General features: G+C 45.6%; 1 protein-coding gene across 1 annotated transcript in view; it reads right to left on the minus strand.

The window, feature by feature from the left end:
* The window catches only part of NOS3 (nitric oxide synthase 3), a 20,012-nt gene extending 9,108 nt beyond the window's left edge, over nucleotides 1-10,904 (minus strand). Inside the window, exons 1-12 of the mRNA XM_074267493.1 lie at nucleotides 10,757-10,904; nucleotides 8,861-8,963; nucleotides 7,510-7,658; nucleotides 6,664-6,826; nucleotides 4,900-4,991; nucleotides 4,102-4,243; nucleotides 3,534-3,673; nucleotides 2,370-2,544; nucleotides 1,806-1,907; nucleotides 903-1,097; nucleotides 742-815; nucleotides 342-486 (exon numbers count right to left, since the gene is read on the minus strand). Of these exons, the coding sequence (XP_074123594.1) occupies nucleotides 342-486; nucleotides 742-815; nucleotides 903-1,097; nucleotides 1,806-1,907; nucleotides 2,370-2,544; nucleotides 3,534-3,673; nucleotides 4,102-4,243; nucleotides 4,900-4,991; nucleotides 6,664-6,826; nucleotides 7,510-7,658; nucleotides 8,861-8,963; nucleotides 10,757-10,893 (1,617 nt within the window). The 5' untranslated portion in view covers nucleotides 10,894-10,904. The remainder of the gene's footprint in view (nucleotides 1-341; nucleotides 487-741; nucleotides 816-902; nucleotides 1,098-1,805; nucleotides 1,908-2,369; nucleotides 2,545-3,533; nucleotides 3,674-4,101; nucleotides 4,244-4,899; nucleotides 4,992-6,663; nucleotides 6,827-7,509; nucleotides 7,659-8,860; nucleotides 8,964-10,756) is intronic.
* Nucleotides 10,905-17,072: the final 6,168 nt, after the last annotated feature.

A 17,072-nucleotide genomic window follows, 5' to 3' on the forward strand; every position in this document is an offset into this window, starting at 1 on the left:
AGGGTGCTGTGTTACAGATACTCCAGAATCCCAGCTGCTCCCCTTGTCCCACCTCTTCCTGTCTCCATCTCTTCTGCCACCTGAATATTGACCTGAGCTGTGTCTGAGGCTTTCCTCCCTGACTTCCAAGACTTCAGGACGACACTGATCCCTGTGGGGTTTGACTTCATTTGGACTCACGCACTCTTCCTCACCCTTCAGCTCCCTTCACCCCCATCCTTCCCAGTCCTGGCTAATAAGGCCTCCTGATACATTCCCCCTGACACCTGTTCTCACTCTGCCCAGCTTCCCTTCTCTGCTCTAGGCTGCCCTTCTCCTAACCCTGTGTCCCCATTCCATACCCGAGGATCAAAGGCCTTCCGGAACAACCTCCCCAGCTGCTGAGCATAGCTCTGGGCCCGGCCGGTTTCTGAGCCATACAGAATCGTTGCCTTCACCCGCTTGGCCATCACTGTCCCCATCAGGGAAGCTGAGATCTTCACTGCGCTGATGGAGGGGATGGGGTGGAAGAAGGAGTGAGCAGAGTCCTCAGAAGGCATGGTGAGGAAGGGAGTGAGAGATGTCAGAGGCAGAGGGGTCTGGATTGGAGGGGGTCACTGGCAGGGAGGTCCCAGAGCTGGGGAGCATGGGAGTGGGCAGGGAGGTTGGAGGGAGGGTCATTAGGAGAGCACTGACTGGCTGGGGCACAGGTTTGCCTGGTGGTATTTGGGGGCCTGAGGAAGGAGATCAGAGCTTGCATACTTGGCCACTTCCTTGAATGTTTTTTTCCTGGTGATTCCAGTTCCTTTTGTTGTTGTCCCTTTCCATGGGTCGGGCTAGAGCAGAAGTATCAGAGGTCAGTGCAGGTGACAATGCAAGTGGGGAATCAGATACATGGGTGTCGGGGTGGAAGACATAGACACCTGGTAGCGGAACGCGGGTGACAAGAAGTAGTTAACCATCTCCTGGTGAAAGACGGGGGTAAGGCTGCCGGAGATCGGGGGCACGATCCAAACCCAGTCAGCAGGGCAGCCACCTCTCGCCCGCTGCTCGTTCTCCAGATGCTTCATGAAGGAGGCCGTGGCCGCGTGGTGGTCCACGATGGTCACCTTGGCCAGCTGCAGGAGAAAGAAGGGCCTCAGCATTCACACTGAGGCAGGGGAACTGTGGAGGGGGCTTCAACCCACCTGGCAGCTTCCATCACTTCTACCATTTGCCTCTAACCTCTATCTCTGCTCCCCACATCCTTCTTGTAGTGCAGTTACCAATGGGGTAACCACCGAGATAGCCTCATTTTATAGACAGCCTCTGCTCCTACAATTTAGTATGTGTGTCCCAAGTCCTTCAGGAGAGCGAAGTGCCACAGAGGGTAAATGTTATAGTATTAGACTTGAAAATAGGAAGGCCTGAGTTTAAATCCTATTTCAGACATAATAGTAGCACCTCCCCATGGGTTATCATGAGGCTCAAATAAGATAACATTTGAACAGTACTTTAAAAATCTCAAAATTCTACGTAAATGACACCCAAGATGCATTGTGGCCTGGAATAAACTCCATCAAACCCTAACCAGCATGCATTGGGCCTCATAGAACACAGTGTCCATAGAGCAGTCGGCTCTGTAAATATTACTTGCAGATGATGGTAGGTGCTTAGCATTGAGCATAGGACCACTATGACATCATCATAGTCATCATCAGCCCCCCAGTTCCTTGTTCCTCAGCCCCCCAATGCCCATTACAGTACTATAACTATGCCTCCCTGAGAATCCTGGATTGGCCCTCTCCACATCCACCCCTCCTTCCCCAGTCCCTTCTGTTCCCTACTTGGTAGCTGTGCAGCACTGCTAGGTTGATCTCCACTGCTGCCTTGTCCTTCCACAGAGATGAGGTGGTCCGGGTGTCCAGGTCCATGCAGACAGCCACATCCTGGGAGCAGGGGTGCATAGGAGGGTTTGGTAGGGGAGACAATCTGCCTGAGTCTCTAGGACCCTGAGCTCTTAATGAAGAGCGCCTACAGAGTTCCCCCCTGGAGTTCTTGGCTATCTTGGCTCCTTAGGGGTCATTTTGTCAAATCCCTTCAAAAGGAAAATAGCAGCACTCATTGGAGTGACATCTAGCTAAGGGACAGCCTGGGAAGGGTTGAGTTTGGCTTGACTTTTTCTCTGTAAAGGAAGCATAGGAAGGGGAAATTACTTTGATCCTCTTTTCCCCTCCACAATCCAGTTCCCACTTTTCTTGCAGTTCTTAACTCCTTCTTTGCTCCTGGACAGAGACACCAAGTAAGCATGAGGGAATTCTGGGGCTGGGCGCCTCCTTCCTAGCCTTCCTTCTCTCCTAGATCAGCGTGAGACCCCAGGGGCTGCGGCTGGCCCTTGCCCAGGCTCTCACCTCTAGGATGTTGTAGCGGTGGGGGTCACACAGGTTGCGCATCCCAATCTCACTGCTCATGTACCAGCCACTGAAGGGCACCGCGGGGAACTCCAGCCCTCCGATCTCCAGCAGCATGTTGGACACAGCCGGGAGGGCGTACCAGCGAAGGCCCAAGGACTCGAACCATTCCAGCCTGCCGGAGGTGGGACACGGGTGGAAAAGAATGGCACGGGCACACCAGGGCACATGCCCAGGGAGTCCCACGTCTGACCTCCAGATCCAAGTGGCGTTCATCCCATATCCCAGTCTCCACTGACCTAAATCATACTTGTCTTTCAAGACTTAAATCTCATTTCCCTCCTAGAACTTTCATTGACCCACAGTCAGGCCAACAAGCATTTGTCTAATGCCTTGTGAGGAAGGAAAAGCATCTTATAAGGTACCAGGTAAATGCTCTGGGCCCAGTAGGGTAGTACACAGGTATCAGAGCTGCTGCAGCCAGGTGTGTCTGCTTCTTACCTGGTTATCTCCCGAGACAAACCTCTTTAAACAGCTCCTCCCTTTCTATTTTGGGACCATGTAGGAAGTCTTCCCAACTTTTGAAGACCTAATAGAATTTGTGCTCCACTAGCCAAGCTTTTGGAAGAACAAGGTCATCTTTGTGCCATGCAAAATCCAATGAGTTTTTCTCAGCCCTAGTCCTTCCTGATCTCTCTGCAGCCTCTGGACCATTTCCTCCTGGACACTCTCGTCGCTAGGTTTTTGAGGCACTATCCCAATTCTCTTCCTATCTGACATCTCCTCAGTCTTCTTCACTGGTTCTTTATTCACTGGTTCTTTACCTGTTCCCGGAGTCTCTGTTCTGGACTTTTTTCTCCCCAACTCTGGGATGTCTCATTTGTTGACCTCATCAATCCTTACAGGTGTTCCCTGATCTAGGTCCAGTCTCTCAGTTGAACTACAGTCATGCATTTTGGACATCTGCATCTACTCCAAACTCAACATATCCAAACCAGATGCCATTAATCCCAGGAGGTCAGGGACCCTGACTTGTGCTTCCTTGTGTCTCTAGCCCAGTACAGTGTACCTGCTCAGGGAGTACATCTAGGAAGAGTCCGGAGCTCCTCCAGCCCAGGCCATCAAACCCCTGGCCACTGCTCCCTCTTCCCCACCACTACTCACGTGGGATGTTGCAACGGCACCTCTAGCACAAGTTCAGGAGGCAGAGGGAAGAGTTCAGGTGGCTCATCTGAAGCCTGGAGCAGCAGCGGCAACACATCAAAGCGTCCATTCTTGGGGGTCCATCCATGCTGGATGCAGAGCTGGGGGGAGAGATTCCAGAGAATGACCCTCATGTCAGACTGCAATGTCAGCCATCCTGCATTGCCCACTTTAGCGATCTTCACGTTGGCCAGGAGCCCTTTTCTCTCACATCAGTGGTTCCCTACATGATCTTCCCATAATACTGATCTTTATTATGACCAAGCATCTTACCTCGGTGGTCCCACCAGGGCCGTCCCCCTTTTTCTACCTTGATACAATGACCACCCTATTTCTATTGCATCAATGATCCCTATGACAACTCCTTATCTTCTCTAGCCTCGTGATCTCCATGTTGTCCAAGCACCTTATCTCCTCCCTCCATGTTTTTCATAGGAGGGGTCTCCCAGCCCTACTTTAGTGATCTCCATGGCAGCCACTTTCTCCTCCTCCATCTCATGTTAGCCAGGTCTCTGGCTCCATCACCTACCTCAGTGATCTCCACGTTGGCCGGGTCCCCCAGGACAGAGCCATCTTGCTGCCGGTAGCCTGCATATCGGATCAGCTGGCTGTTCCAGATACGGAAGTCCCCCTTGCCTTGGGAGCGCTGTGGGAACACTGTGATGGCTGAGCTAGGGAACAAGGTGACATGAGACCTTCGCATAGATGCTCTGTACTTACGGTTGTCCTATACAAACCTGCTGAAGGGCTTTGAGGAAAGCCTGGGGTTGATGATAGCGGGGGGAGTCTTTGAAGGGAATAGACTGAGGAGGAGGTCCTGTGGGTGTCGTAGGAGACGGGATTGTAACTTGGAATTCTTTTTACCCCAAGCCAAATTTAATTGGGAGTGGGATGAGATATGGTAATGACCCTAAGTCCAGTTTGAGCACAGGTATAGTTACACCATGTTCCAACAGAGGCTAAGGGGAGAAATACATCATAGCAAGAGGATTCTGTGAGTGGTCTCAGAGAGACAATTTAGGGAGACCCAGGGATAGTGGTTATCACAAGGAGGACATCTATATCAAAGCACCCCGTGACAAAGCCCCAGTGGTCCTATGCTAGTTAAGGCTCTGGTATGGGAAGAATTCCAGCATGGGCTAAGATGGGTCTCAGAATGGAATGTGGTGATTGAGGGAAAAAGTATCTAATGGGCATTGGAGATGGAGTGAGTTAGACTATCAAGCCTTAGGTTGGGAAGGATGTGAGTAGGCGATAGGGCAATTCTTAGTACTGAGAGGGAGCCTTACAGGGTGGGGGAAAGGGGCAGCACAGCCCGGCCACTCACCGAAGGTTGCCTTTGTTGGTAGCATATTTGATGTGATTGCAGATATAGGTGAACATCTCCTGAGCAGAGCTGCAATCTCGGGCATCAAACACCTGGAGTGGGAGGATAGAGTCAGACAGTTGGAACCCACGGCAAAAGCAATAATGGGTTATGTTTATATATGATATTTTATGGTGTTCTTAGGGGTTGGAAGCAAGAGAAATGGACTTGGAATCAAAAGACCCAGGCTAAAGTTTCAGTCCAAATCCTCCCTCGTCATGGCTATGTAAATGGAGAAGTCTGAGAAAGTGCCTAGTATTTAGCCTCAGTTCCTATTCAGCAAAATGGGGATAATGACATCTTCACTATGTATCTCAGAGGACTGCTGTAAGGAAAGTGTTTTGTAAATCTCATATTATTGTAAAAATGTCAGCTTTCTTAGCTCACTTGATTTTCATAACAACCCTTTGAGGTAGGCGGTATAAGGACTCATAAATGAAGAACCAGAGGTTCAGAGAGTTTAACATTTTTTTTTGTCCAAGATTATATACAGAAAGTACATCTCAGAGTCAGAACTTAAAAATAATGTCCTTTGTTATATCACAGGTGCCTCTCAACACGAATGTCTCATGAGTAATAGGCCTTATTTCTCCCACCATGAGCTCAATAAGGCACATTTTTCCTGTCCACTTTCCCAAAGGCTCCTGTGTCCCTTTCCTAATTTGTTATCCTTATAGTTGAGAAGGAGCAGTTTGTCATCATTAGTGATCCCTCTCCTTTCTAACGCTCTTTCCATTTAGATTGTAAACTCCTCAGAGGCAGGTATAGGCCCTACTGATGGGGAGTCTGCAGCATGATCCAGCTAGGAAGCACAGTAGAGAGTGTTTGGGATCAGGGGGACTAAATTAATAATCTTTCCTCAGTGCCCTACCTTGGTATCTCTGGGAAAGTAAGCCTTTCTCATCTATAAAATAGGCATAATCATAATCCCTGCCTCCCAGGGTCATAAAGATAATTAGGATAACATATACAGAGCTTTGTAAGACTTATGGTGCTGTATAAATGCTAAATATTTTTCTACTTATTTTTGTTCTCTTTAGGTATGAAGGCTCTCCTGAGAATACGCTGACCACCATGCCCGTTTTGGTAGGCAGAAAAAGAAAGAGGAGATCGTCTTCCCAGAAGCCTTCCCTTTTTTAATTTTTCCCAGGGGACCTCTCCTTGATGTCCTTCCTGCTCAGTCTCTATTAGAACAGCTTGGAACATTAGTTATAGGATCAGTAAATACAGGTGTAAATACACCTGTAAATACAGGTGGAATTGATCATTCCATCCAACCTCCTTCTCTTATTCTATAGGTGAGACACCTGAGGCCCCTGAGCTAAAGATGGAACTCTTTCTTCCCTCCACCATGTTATTCATTGGGTGCTTCTCTTGGTGCTTTTCACAGACCAGGCATTTCACAAATGTTAAATGAACTGTATTGAATATTGCCTTGTAAGGGCAATAGTAGGGCTTGGTGTCTGTTTATTTTAGTTGTTAAGTGTTCCAGCCCTTCCACCATTGGCAGCTAGGAGAGGACAAAATTAATAATGTTGACTAATGGGCTGAGGGCCATAAGAGATGAGATCTTGGGGACAGCCTGAGTGTGCTCCTCCAATAATTCCTATTGAGCACTTTCCCGCAAGCCAAAGAATGGGTTGTTTTTTTCCGACCCCACTGCCCCCCTTAATCTTTTTTTTTTCCTGGATGCATGGCCTGTTCCTCCATCCTTCACACGCTTACCTGCAGCTTCCCCCACTGTATCCTGCCCACACACCGAGGGGCATTTCTCCAGGCCTGCTTAGCCCCAAACACAAGCTCACTCTCCCGGAGCTGGTAGGTGCCTGTGGCTGCCACCTCAGCCTCTACTTCCCGAAGCCGTTGTCCGTGGGCTGGGGAGCCGCTCCTGGGGAAAGAATGATTTCATGGCTGAAATTTGGGGGAGCTTTTTGTATGTTCCATGATAGCTCCTCAGGGGACTCAGGAATGTTCCTCAGGGATTTAGGATCGGGAGGTCCTGCTGATTGCAGGAACTAAAGGGTCTGAGAGGTGGGGGGTGGGAAATGGGCAGAAGTCAGAGCTGGGGTCCGAGGATTCTTAGTGGGCCGCTTTCATGGCATCTAGAGCTGGCTGGCCCTCAGAAATCACAGGCTCCAGCCCCCTCACTTTGGAGAGGATGAGGCTGAAGTTTACCATCTAGTTTTGAAGCTGGGACCTCAGAGAGTCTGAATCTCTTTCCAGAAAGGCAGCTGCATGGGGTAGTTGTTAGAGTACTAGACTGGAGGTAAGGAAGAGTTCAAATTTGACCATTTGGGTGGCAAGACATTTAAATTCTGCTTGCCTCAGTCCCTTCAACTGTAAGATGGGAATGATAATTGGATCTCTCAGAGTTGTGAGGATCAAATGGAATAAAGTGTGCAAACCACTTAGCACAATGAGCAGATACTGATTGTTTCCTTTTCTATTAAACTGAGCTTTTTAAACATAATGGTGAGGTCGTTCTGGTGGATGGAATCTGAAGTGGGTTGGTATTAGGGATTTCAGAAGAGAGGAGCTGAAGGAGATGGGGTTGGGCTGTGGGGGTCTCACCTCTTGATAGAGCTGTAGTATTGGTTAATGAAATCTCGGGCGTGGATGAGCAGCTGGCCGGGGGATGGGGGCCCTTCGGTGGGGCGGCTTTGAAGTTGCCTTGGAAACACAAGGGAGCCCAGGCAGCGTCTTGGGGTACAGGGCCCATCCTGATGGTGAGAACAGGGTGATCAGAGACTAAGGAACAGAAAGGTTTGGCGGGACTCTGCAGGGAGGGGAGTTGAAAGCAGAGTAGGTTCAAGATTTTGAGGTGGATCTGTGAGGTTTAAGAGAGATTCTGGAGATTAGTGGGAGCATTTGACGTCAGCTTTGGAATCAGAGGGATGAGTAAAGTTAAGGTTAAGATAAGGGCATGGCGGAGGCTAAGGTTGAGATTTGAGCATTATTGATCCCATCTCCTGTACTTTCCCAAGTACTTTTACATCTGTTGCTTTTCTCCATTTTTTTCCCCCAGCCATTTGCAGACCATATTACATGTGCTCATGGATAGTACCTTCTCCCATGCATGGCTGCCAACTGGGATAGATAAACTTTGACCTCGCCTTGGCCAGAATTGTGCCTCTTGAACCGTCTTTTCCACATCTTGTCATCCCTCTCATTTCATGCCTGTCCTTTCTCTCCTATTTCACTTTCATTTTTTGTCTTCTTCCATTAAAATATAAGCTCTTGAGGGCAGTAACTTTTGCTCACATATATAGACTTAGCACTATGTCTGGCACATGCCCTTTCTGTCTCTATCTACTTGTCTATGTATCTATCTTCTATCTCTCATCTATCTACTTGTCTGTCTGTGTATCTGTCTAACCATCTATCTCTCAGTCTGCTTGCCTATCCATCTCTATCTGTTTATCTCTCTACTTTCTTCTATCTATTTACTTGTCTATCTGTTTATCTTTCTATCTGCTTGTCTATTTGTCTGTCTGTCTACTTGTCTATCTTTTTCTCTATTTATCTATCTACCTACTTGCCTATATAGTATTTATATCTATTAAATATCATAACAGACCCATATGGGTTAGGTGGGGACAAAAGTCTCTATTTGATGGGCAATCTGAGACAGTCACTCACCAGAACTGGAACTAAAACCCTCCTATCTCGTGACTCATAGTTCAGTCTTCTTTCTCTTGGGCAGTTTGAAGGGTATTGACAGGGAGTGGTGAGTGGGGTGTTTGGGATTAGTGTTAGGATTGGAAATCTGAGTCATATTTGGGGGAAGAAAGGCTGGGAAGTGCCAAGGACTCTTTCTAAATGGCTGGAGTTGTAAAAGAGCAAAGGTCTCCTTGCAAATGGTTTTCTACTCTTTAAAGGAAAAGATGGAGGTAGGAGGAGGGAGAAGTTCCAAAGAACTTACCTGCTGGGCTTGGGCACTCAGAGTGTCGTATGTGATACTTCCTACTTCCCAGTTCTTTATTCTTGAGAATTTGGGCCCCTCGGGTGGCCGGGCTGCTGGAGGGCTATTGGGAGTCAAGAATCATGGGTGTTCTGGACTTTTCTTAATTCCCCCTCAGATATATCTCTAGGACTAGAGCTGTAACTAGAGTGGGGCGACTAGGACTTTGCCCCAGGGCACTGAACATAACTGACAGGGAAACAAATCCTCCTGAATGTTACTCAGCCCTGGACTATTACCCTTAAGGTTCCCATTCCATTGTGCTTCTTTCTCAGTATCAGTCTGCCTTCCTCCCTTGCCATACTCCTAAATGCCAGCTCTGGAGTTAGGAATCTTTGCTTGTGCCTCAGGAGCTCAAGCTGAGCTTTCTGGGTAAAAAGTTTCTCCTTTTCTCTGCCTAATTGTATCCCAAATGGGGAGTACTGTCTCCTCCTGCCTCCCTCTGACAACTTTATCCTAGGTACCAGTAATCCTAATTCTTGTTTTGTCTAGGACCCTCTCAGTTGAGGGTCAAGTCTTGGACGGGCCCAAAGCTAAAAATTTGAGTTTTGCTTTACCCACAACACCCTCTGTAGGGTCCTATTCTCTAAGATCCTATTACTTATCGCTAAGAACTAGCTTCGGTGCTCAGGGATGTAACAAAAACCTCAGGGGGATGGGATTGGATGGAGGTCCTTGTAATATCTTCACCTAGGATTTTTCTGCCCAGATTTCCCAGATTCCTGCTTGAACCCCTTCCTCATCAGGGGCTGCCAGGGGCTGGTTTAGGACTGGAGATCGTGTGAAGGGAAGCCTCAGGAGCGTTATCATTTCCTCCCAGAGCTGTTACTGTGGGGGAGGAAGGGAGGGGGCCCAGGCAGCTCTGGGCTGCTTCTCTGGACCAGAGATGACCTGTACTCCTGTGTCTCAGTCCCATTGCTTCTTTGATTTCAAACTCCCCATTTTTGCCTAAAAATCCAATGTCCTCCTTGGGCATATGCTGTCGCCTGGGAGCCTTCTCTTGGTTGCTTCCCCCCCCCCCATGAAATCTTTTTCCCTCCCTTCCCCCTTACTAGCACTGATTTATTTCCTAGGATGGAATTACGGGCTGCTAATATAGATAGGACTAGAGTAGGGGTTCTTAATCTGGGGTCTGAGGATGAATTTCAAGTGAGTCTGAATTCGGATCAGAAAAAAAAATATATTTATTTTCACTAACTTCAGGATAAAATTGAGCATTTCCTTCAATCAATTAAAAATGTTATTTTGAGATGAGTTCTATAGGTTTCATCAGACTGTTAAAAAAAACCTCATGCAACAAAAATGGTTAAGGATCCTTAGATTAGAGATTGAGTCTGGAAGTCTGTGGTCAAATCAGTGTTTCTTACCCCAGAATGATCTCCTTAGGAGGACTCTAGAGAAAATAATTGTCACGCCTGTTTTCTGGGGAGGAGGACAGAGGCTTGTTGCTGATGGGGATGGTAGAAGGGAGGAGTGCATCAGTGCCCCAAGCCCTCCCCCCAATTAACCATCTCTACTCTGGCTCTCCTACTTTTCCTCTTTCTCCTCACCAGATTTTGGAAATCCCTAGACTCTTGCTGAGCCCTCTCTGATGACTTCCTAATCTCTCCTCAGGGCTGGCTACTCTCTTTTTGTAATATTCATCCCTTTGGATATTATAAAATGCTTATTCTTTCCCTAACCCGTTTTCTAGTTTTCCTGGTCTTCCTTTCCATGAGCATATTAATCTCCTTGGTCTATGAGTCCTGGCTGTGTCCCTGCCACGATAACTTCCAAATTTCCAGCACCCTCAGCCCAACAGTGGTCCCCTGTAACCCTCCTGCAGCTCTCCCACACCATACTGCATATGGCCCTCACCTGACGTCAGCCACGGCTGGACCCCCGTTCTCAGGTCCTGGCGTCCCACTCTGTTTGCTGCACAGTCCCAGCCCCAGTCCCAGCCCCAGTCCGCAGGGTGGTCCCGGCTCCTGACCCACACTCTTCAAATTGCCCATGTTGGCTGTTCGGAGACTAGGCAGCTCTGAGCTAAGGACAGGCCTTTTCCTTAGGAAACAGAGAAGGGAGGGGGCCGGCGGGGAGGGGACTGGCCTGGGGGGAACCGGGGGTTGGCAGCTAGGCCCTGGGCCCCACCCCCGCCCCCACACACAATGGGACAGGAACAGCTCAGCTGGGAGGCAGTAAAGGCCACAGGCCCCACACCCTCCGAGAGGGGTGGGGGACCCGGACACCGAGGTTCCGTTTGGAGCCTGTTAGCCTTGCTGGCTGATAAGTGGGAACCCAGGTGTCCTGACCTTGGGAACTGGAACAAGCATAGGGATAGGGTGCTGGGGCGGGGGAGAGGGTGCCCAGCAGAATGGTGGATCAGAGTTAGGATCCAGGTCCTTAAAGATAAATGCAGTTCCGCAATAGGAATCAGATAATCAGGTTCCTGGCTTTGAACTTGGAAATCAAGCCATGACATAAGCTTAGGAACATAGGATTGAAAAATTCAGGAGGAAACTTGAAGATAATCTTATCCCACACTCTCATTTATGGATGATAAAAAATGAGACGCAGAATGCTTGAGCAATATGGCCAACTGGACTCCAGAGCTATGGGCTTGGTTCACCCCTTTGACGTACCTCTTTTTTTCCAGCTCTGATTAAACAGAGGATCAAATATGTTAGTCTAAGCTTAAGAGTTAGTAGCAAGTAAAAACAGTATGAAGCTGATGGAAGGGACTTGAGATCTGGGATCATCTTGACTGTTGCTCAAATTTATTATTTAGGGGCTTCAGGAGCAATATGGAAGCTCAATCTGGGGCCCTAGAATCATTCAAAGGTGCTGCCCCTTGACTTAGGTTCAGGGAAACCCCACCTTCCCTTCCCAGACCCAATTTCCTGGCACTCCCCCCTTCCCACCTCCTATGAATCAAGGTGGGGACACAAAGAAGCAGGAAGCTTCCTTAGCCCCACCACCCCATCAGCCTCTGGTGCATGTGGTCTCAAGGGAGCAGAAAGTCCGCAGATAGGGACGATAGTAGAATGAGATGGAAATTGTCCATCTGGGAAGACCTAAAATCCCTTTGATAGCATGGGCACAGGATGATGTGGCTAGACTACAATCCCCAGAATACCTAGTTGTCCATTTAAGTTATCTTGATGCTTCCCAGGTGACATAGCATGTAAGGACTCGTAGTTCTGGAGGAATCTTAGTCCTTGAGCAAGGAAGCTTCAGGGGACAGAGTCTACCTTTTTCTCTGAACATTTGGCTTCAGAGATAGAGAGATGGATGACAGAAGGAAGGAGGAAGTGAGAGAGAGAATGAGAAAGAGAGAGAGAGAGAGAGAGAGAGAGAGAGAGAGAGAGAGAGAGAGAGAGAGAGAGAGAGAGAGAGAGAGAGAGAGAGAGAGAAAGAGAGACACAGAGAGAGAGAGAGAGAGAGAGAGAGAGAGAAAGAGAGACACAGAGAGAAACAGAGAGAGAAAGAGAGAGAGAGAAAGAGAGACAGAGAGAGAGACACAGAGAGAGAGAGAGAGAGAAAGAGAGAGAGAGAAAGAGAGACAGAGAGAGAGACACAGAGAGAGAGAGAGATGTGTGGGAAAAGATTTTAGTCTGGGATGGGAAAGACAAGCAGAGGGGGGAACTGAAACATCTTTATTGGATACATTGTTGAAAATTAGTGGAGGTCAATGTAAAGAAAGAATGATAGGGTAAACTTGGTGAATTTAAGAGGACATTAACTTTCAAAATTCTTATTTGTTTTTTATTCTGAACATAATAAACACCAAATAAAATGAGCATTCCCATATACAAGGTAAAATAAAAATATTTGTAAATGAAACTATATTTTTCATATTGAATATAGTTTGTTCTTCCTTTTAAATATATAATGAATTAGACATAACTTTCTTTATAAAATTTTAATTTATTTTGTTCAATTAACAAAAATCTATTTTTTTTCTCCTTTTCACCTCCCTTTTCCTCTCTCCTTAAAAAAAAGAAAAAAAAATGCAATCCTTGTAACAATTATGTATTGTCTAACAACACGAATTTTCATTTGGTCAGGTCCAAAAATGTGTCTCCTTCTGCACCCTGAGTGCATCACCTCTCTGTCACGAGGTGGCTAGCGTTCTACAAATATTTCCTCTTTCTTTGACCTCTTGTGAGCATAGGCCTAGCAGGCGCATTTCTGGGTCAAAGGGAATACAAAGTTGAGTAATGTTTGGGGAACAGTTCCAAAACTCTTTCCAGGAGAACTTGAACAATTTAAACTTGTAGCTTTCAAAGCTGTCCTGCTTGTCTATATTTCCTTTGGACTTTTAAAAAAATTCTCTTTTGTACATTAAAAAAAGTTTTAGTGACTAAAACTAAAACTAAAAAGTGACTTTCTTTTTCTTCCTTCCTTCCTTCCTTCCTTCCTTCCTTCCTTCCTTCCTTCCTTCCTTCCTTCCTTCCTTCCTTCCTTCCTTCCTTCCTTCCTTCCTTCCCTCCCTCCCTCCCTCCCTCCCTCCCTCCCTCCCTCCCTCCCTCCCTCCCTCCCTCCCTCTCTCTCTCTCTCTCTCTCTCTCTCTCTCTCTCTCTCTCTCTCTCTCTCTCTCTCTCTCTCTCTCTCTCTCTTTCTTTCTTTCTTTCTTTCTTTCTTTCTTTCTTTCTTTCTTTCTTTCTTTCTTTCTTTCCTCCTTCTCTCTCTCCTCCCTCCCTTTTTCGCTTTCTCTCTCCCTCTCCCTCTCCCTCCCACCCTCTTCTCTTTCTCAACTTGAAGGGCAACGGTTGATCTGGAGCATTAAAACTGGAGGGAACAGTAATAAGTTGGACAGTTCCGATTGATGTTAAGAAGATGGAGGGAAATGTGTTTGGAGAGCAATTCAGAATAATATAGGACCCTAAGATTTAGAGGGCACTGAATTCCTTTCATACTAATTAAACATGTAGCCAAGTGGCAGAGTGGATAGAATATTGTACCTGAAGTTAGGAAGATCGGATTTTGTATTCTGTCTCAAAGTCTTAGTAGTTGGGTGATCCTGGGCAGTCACTTAACTTCTATGGGAATAATTACCACCCTACTAGGATTATTTTGAGGATCAAATGAGATAATATATGGAAAGGGCTTTGAAAACTTTGAAGTATGATATACATGTTATTTTTATTATTCATATTTTATAGGTGAGAAAAATGAGATCCCAGGACATTTTGTGACATATCTAAAAAGGGCAGAGCCAAGACTTCTGACCAGAAATTCTACCACACCATGCTATCTCTAAGAAAGGAAAGGAAGAATGATGCAATTAAGATTGGAAATGAGCTAGGAATGGGGCCTAGCCAATGCCAGACTAAGTAGGTGGGGAAAACATGTAGGAGTATGATAAAAATAAATGGATTAGGATTAAAAGCTCAAAGTTCAGCCTGGATATTGAAAGGTAGAGGAGGGGAAGCTAGATGGGCATAGAGCATGGGTTCTGGAGGCAGGAGGACCTGAGCTCAAATCTGAAATGAGACACTAGCTTCATAGTGTCTGGGTAAGAAACTAAAGCCTAATTACCCCCAAAAAAAGAAAAAAGAAAAAAGTAAAGGATAGAAAGGAATTTTGATCTCACTTTTTCAATGGTCAGAGATCATTATCAATTCATCTATTCATCTTTCAAGTGTGACCAGATTGCTCTTGATCTGTTCCCTTAAAAAAGCCCCTATTTTCAGGAGGGACCCAGGACATAGATGTAGAATTAATAACATATACAAAGAACCTCTTCACTAGTCAGACCAGGTTTACAGTCCTGGTGTAAATCATTATACTTGTTTACACAATTGTAATAGGGATGTTGCCTTCATTTTTGAATATCGCTCTCCCTCCCCCACCCCCCAAGCCATCTCTTTTGAGAAAGAATGAAAAAGAAAGAAAAAAGCATTTTGGCAAAACCAGACAAAGCATAGGATTATAGGTCCAGAGCTGGAAGGGTATTCATTCTCTTCCTTCCCCAACATTTTATAGAAGAATCCTTTGTGAAGAAACGAGTTGTGCTTGACAGTATATTCAGTATTCCAAACCCTTAGTACCCCACCTCTGCAATGAAGGGAGGGAAGTGCATTTTGTCCACTCTGCTGTGGCCAAGATTTTACCAGGATGTTGTGTGACATTCTGCCTTTAAGACAGATAAGCTGTTGCCAAGAAAAGGAGCTTGTATGGGTTGTATATTTTCTTTAAAGAACAAAGCACAACAGAGATTTGTTCGGGATTCAGTCCACACTCATGCCCACACTTTCCCCACCTTCCGTTGCAGTCCCTTTCTAAGACTGTTGATGTTCTGAACCACGATGGTGTAGGAGTTTTGGCCATCAATGAGTCATTCATTGCACCACAGCCACTGGACTATGCAACAATAAGGCTGCAATAAAGCAATAAAGATAATAATATCTTTAGTGAACTGACTTTGGGGATAAACTAGGTGTCAGGACATTTGTTTTGGTTTCTTGGTGATGTGGAGGACTTTAGTGGTAGAGGAATGATCTTTCTGGATTTTTACTCCCTTATCCCTTAGCTCTGGAGGGAGAAAGAAGAAATACTTGATTAGTTAATTGAAGTAGGAATGCATAAATTGAATGTCCAAATAGTCCACCTTATATTGAGGAGACTTTTTGTTTCCTTAAGAGTGAGCTTGTGATCATAGAACAGATGAGTGAAAAAGAGTTTCCTTTCTTTGGGATATAGTTTGAGAAGGGCTACTCTGTAATGGAAAGATATTCTTTTTGTTGGGGCTCATGTGGGCAAATGCTTTGGAGTGGACTCCTACTTTGTCAATCTAAACAGGATGGGTTTTTTATTAATTTTATAATTATAATTTTTTTGACAGTACATATGCATGGGTATTTTTTTTTTTTTTTACAACATTATCCCTTGTATTCACTTTTACAAATTTTCCCCTCCCTTCCTCTACTCCCTCCCCTAGATGACAGGCAATCCCATACCTATTAAATGTGTTACAGTATAACCTAGATACAATATATGTGTGTAAATCCAAATTTCTTGTTGCTCGGTAAGAATTGGATTTCCTGGGTAGAAAGGCAATAGCGCAAACAGTTTACACTCATTTCCCAGTGTTCCTTCTCTGGGTGTAGTTGTTTCTGTCCATCATTGATCAATTGGAACTGAATTAGATCTTCTCTATGTTGAAGATATCCACTTCAATCAGAAGATCTTCATACAGTATTGTTGTTGAACAATCTCCTGGTCCTGCTCAATTCACTCAGCATCAGTTGATGTAAGTCTCTCCAAGCAAGCCTCTCTGTATTCCTCCTGCTGGTCATTTCTTATAGAACAATAATATTCCATAAAATTCATATACCATAATTTGCCTAACCATTCTCCAATTGATGGGCATCCATTCCTTTTCCAGTGTCTAGCCACTACAAATAAGGCTTGCCACAAACATTTTGGTACATACAGGTCCCTTTCCCTTCGGATATAAGCCCAGTAGTAGCACTGCTTGATCAAAGGGTATGCACAGTTTGATAACTTTTGGGGCTAATTCCAGATTGCTCTCCAGAATGGTTGTATTCTTTCACAACTCCACCAACAATGCATCAGTGTCCCAGTTTTCCCACAGCCCCTCCAACATTCATCATTATTTGTTCCTGTCATCTTAGCCAATCTGACAGGTATGTAGTGGTATCTCAGAGTTGTCTTAATTTGCATTTCTCTGATCAGTAGTGATTTGGAATACTCTTTCATATGAGTGGAAATAGTTTTAATTTCATCATCTGAGAATTATCTGTCCATATCCTTTGTCCATTTATCAATTGGAGAATGGTTTGATTTCTTATAAATTAGAGTCAGTTCTCTGTATATTTTAGAAATGAGGCCTTTACGGAATGTTTTTTTTTTTATAGTAACTTTTTATTTTTCAAAATACATGCAAAGATAGTTCACCCTTGCAAAATCTTGTGTTCCACATTTTTCTCCCTCCCTCCCCACCTTCCTTAGACAGCAAATAATCCAATAGATTAAATATATACAACTTTTAGAGACATATTTCCACATTTACCATGCTGCACGAGAAAAATCAGATCAAAAAGGAAAAAAATATGAGAGAACCCCCCCCCCAGCAAACAAACAACAACAACAAAGGTGAAAATACTATCGTGTGATCCACATTCAGTCCCCACAGTAGGATATAGATGTAGAAGGATCTCTCCATCAC

This window comes from Sminthopsis crassicaudata, chromosome 5 (genome assembly GCF_048593235.1).
Source record: "Sminthopsis crassicaudata isolate SCR6 chromosome 5, ASM4859323v1, whole genome shotgun sequence".
NCBI classification, from domain to species: domain Eukaryota; kingdom Metazoa; phylum Chordata; class Mammalia; order Dasyuromorphia; family Dasyuridae; genus Sminthopsis; species Sminthopsis crassicaudata.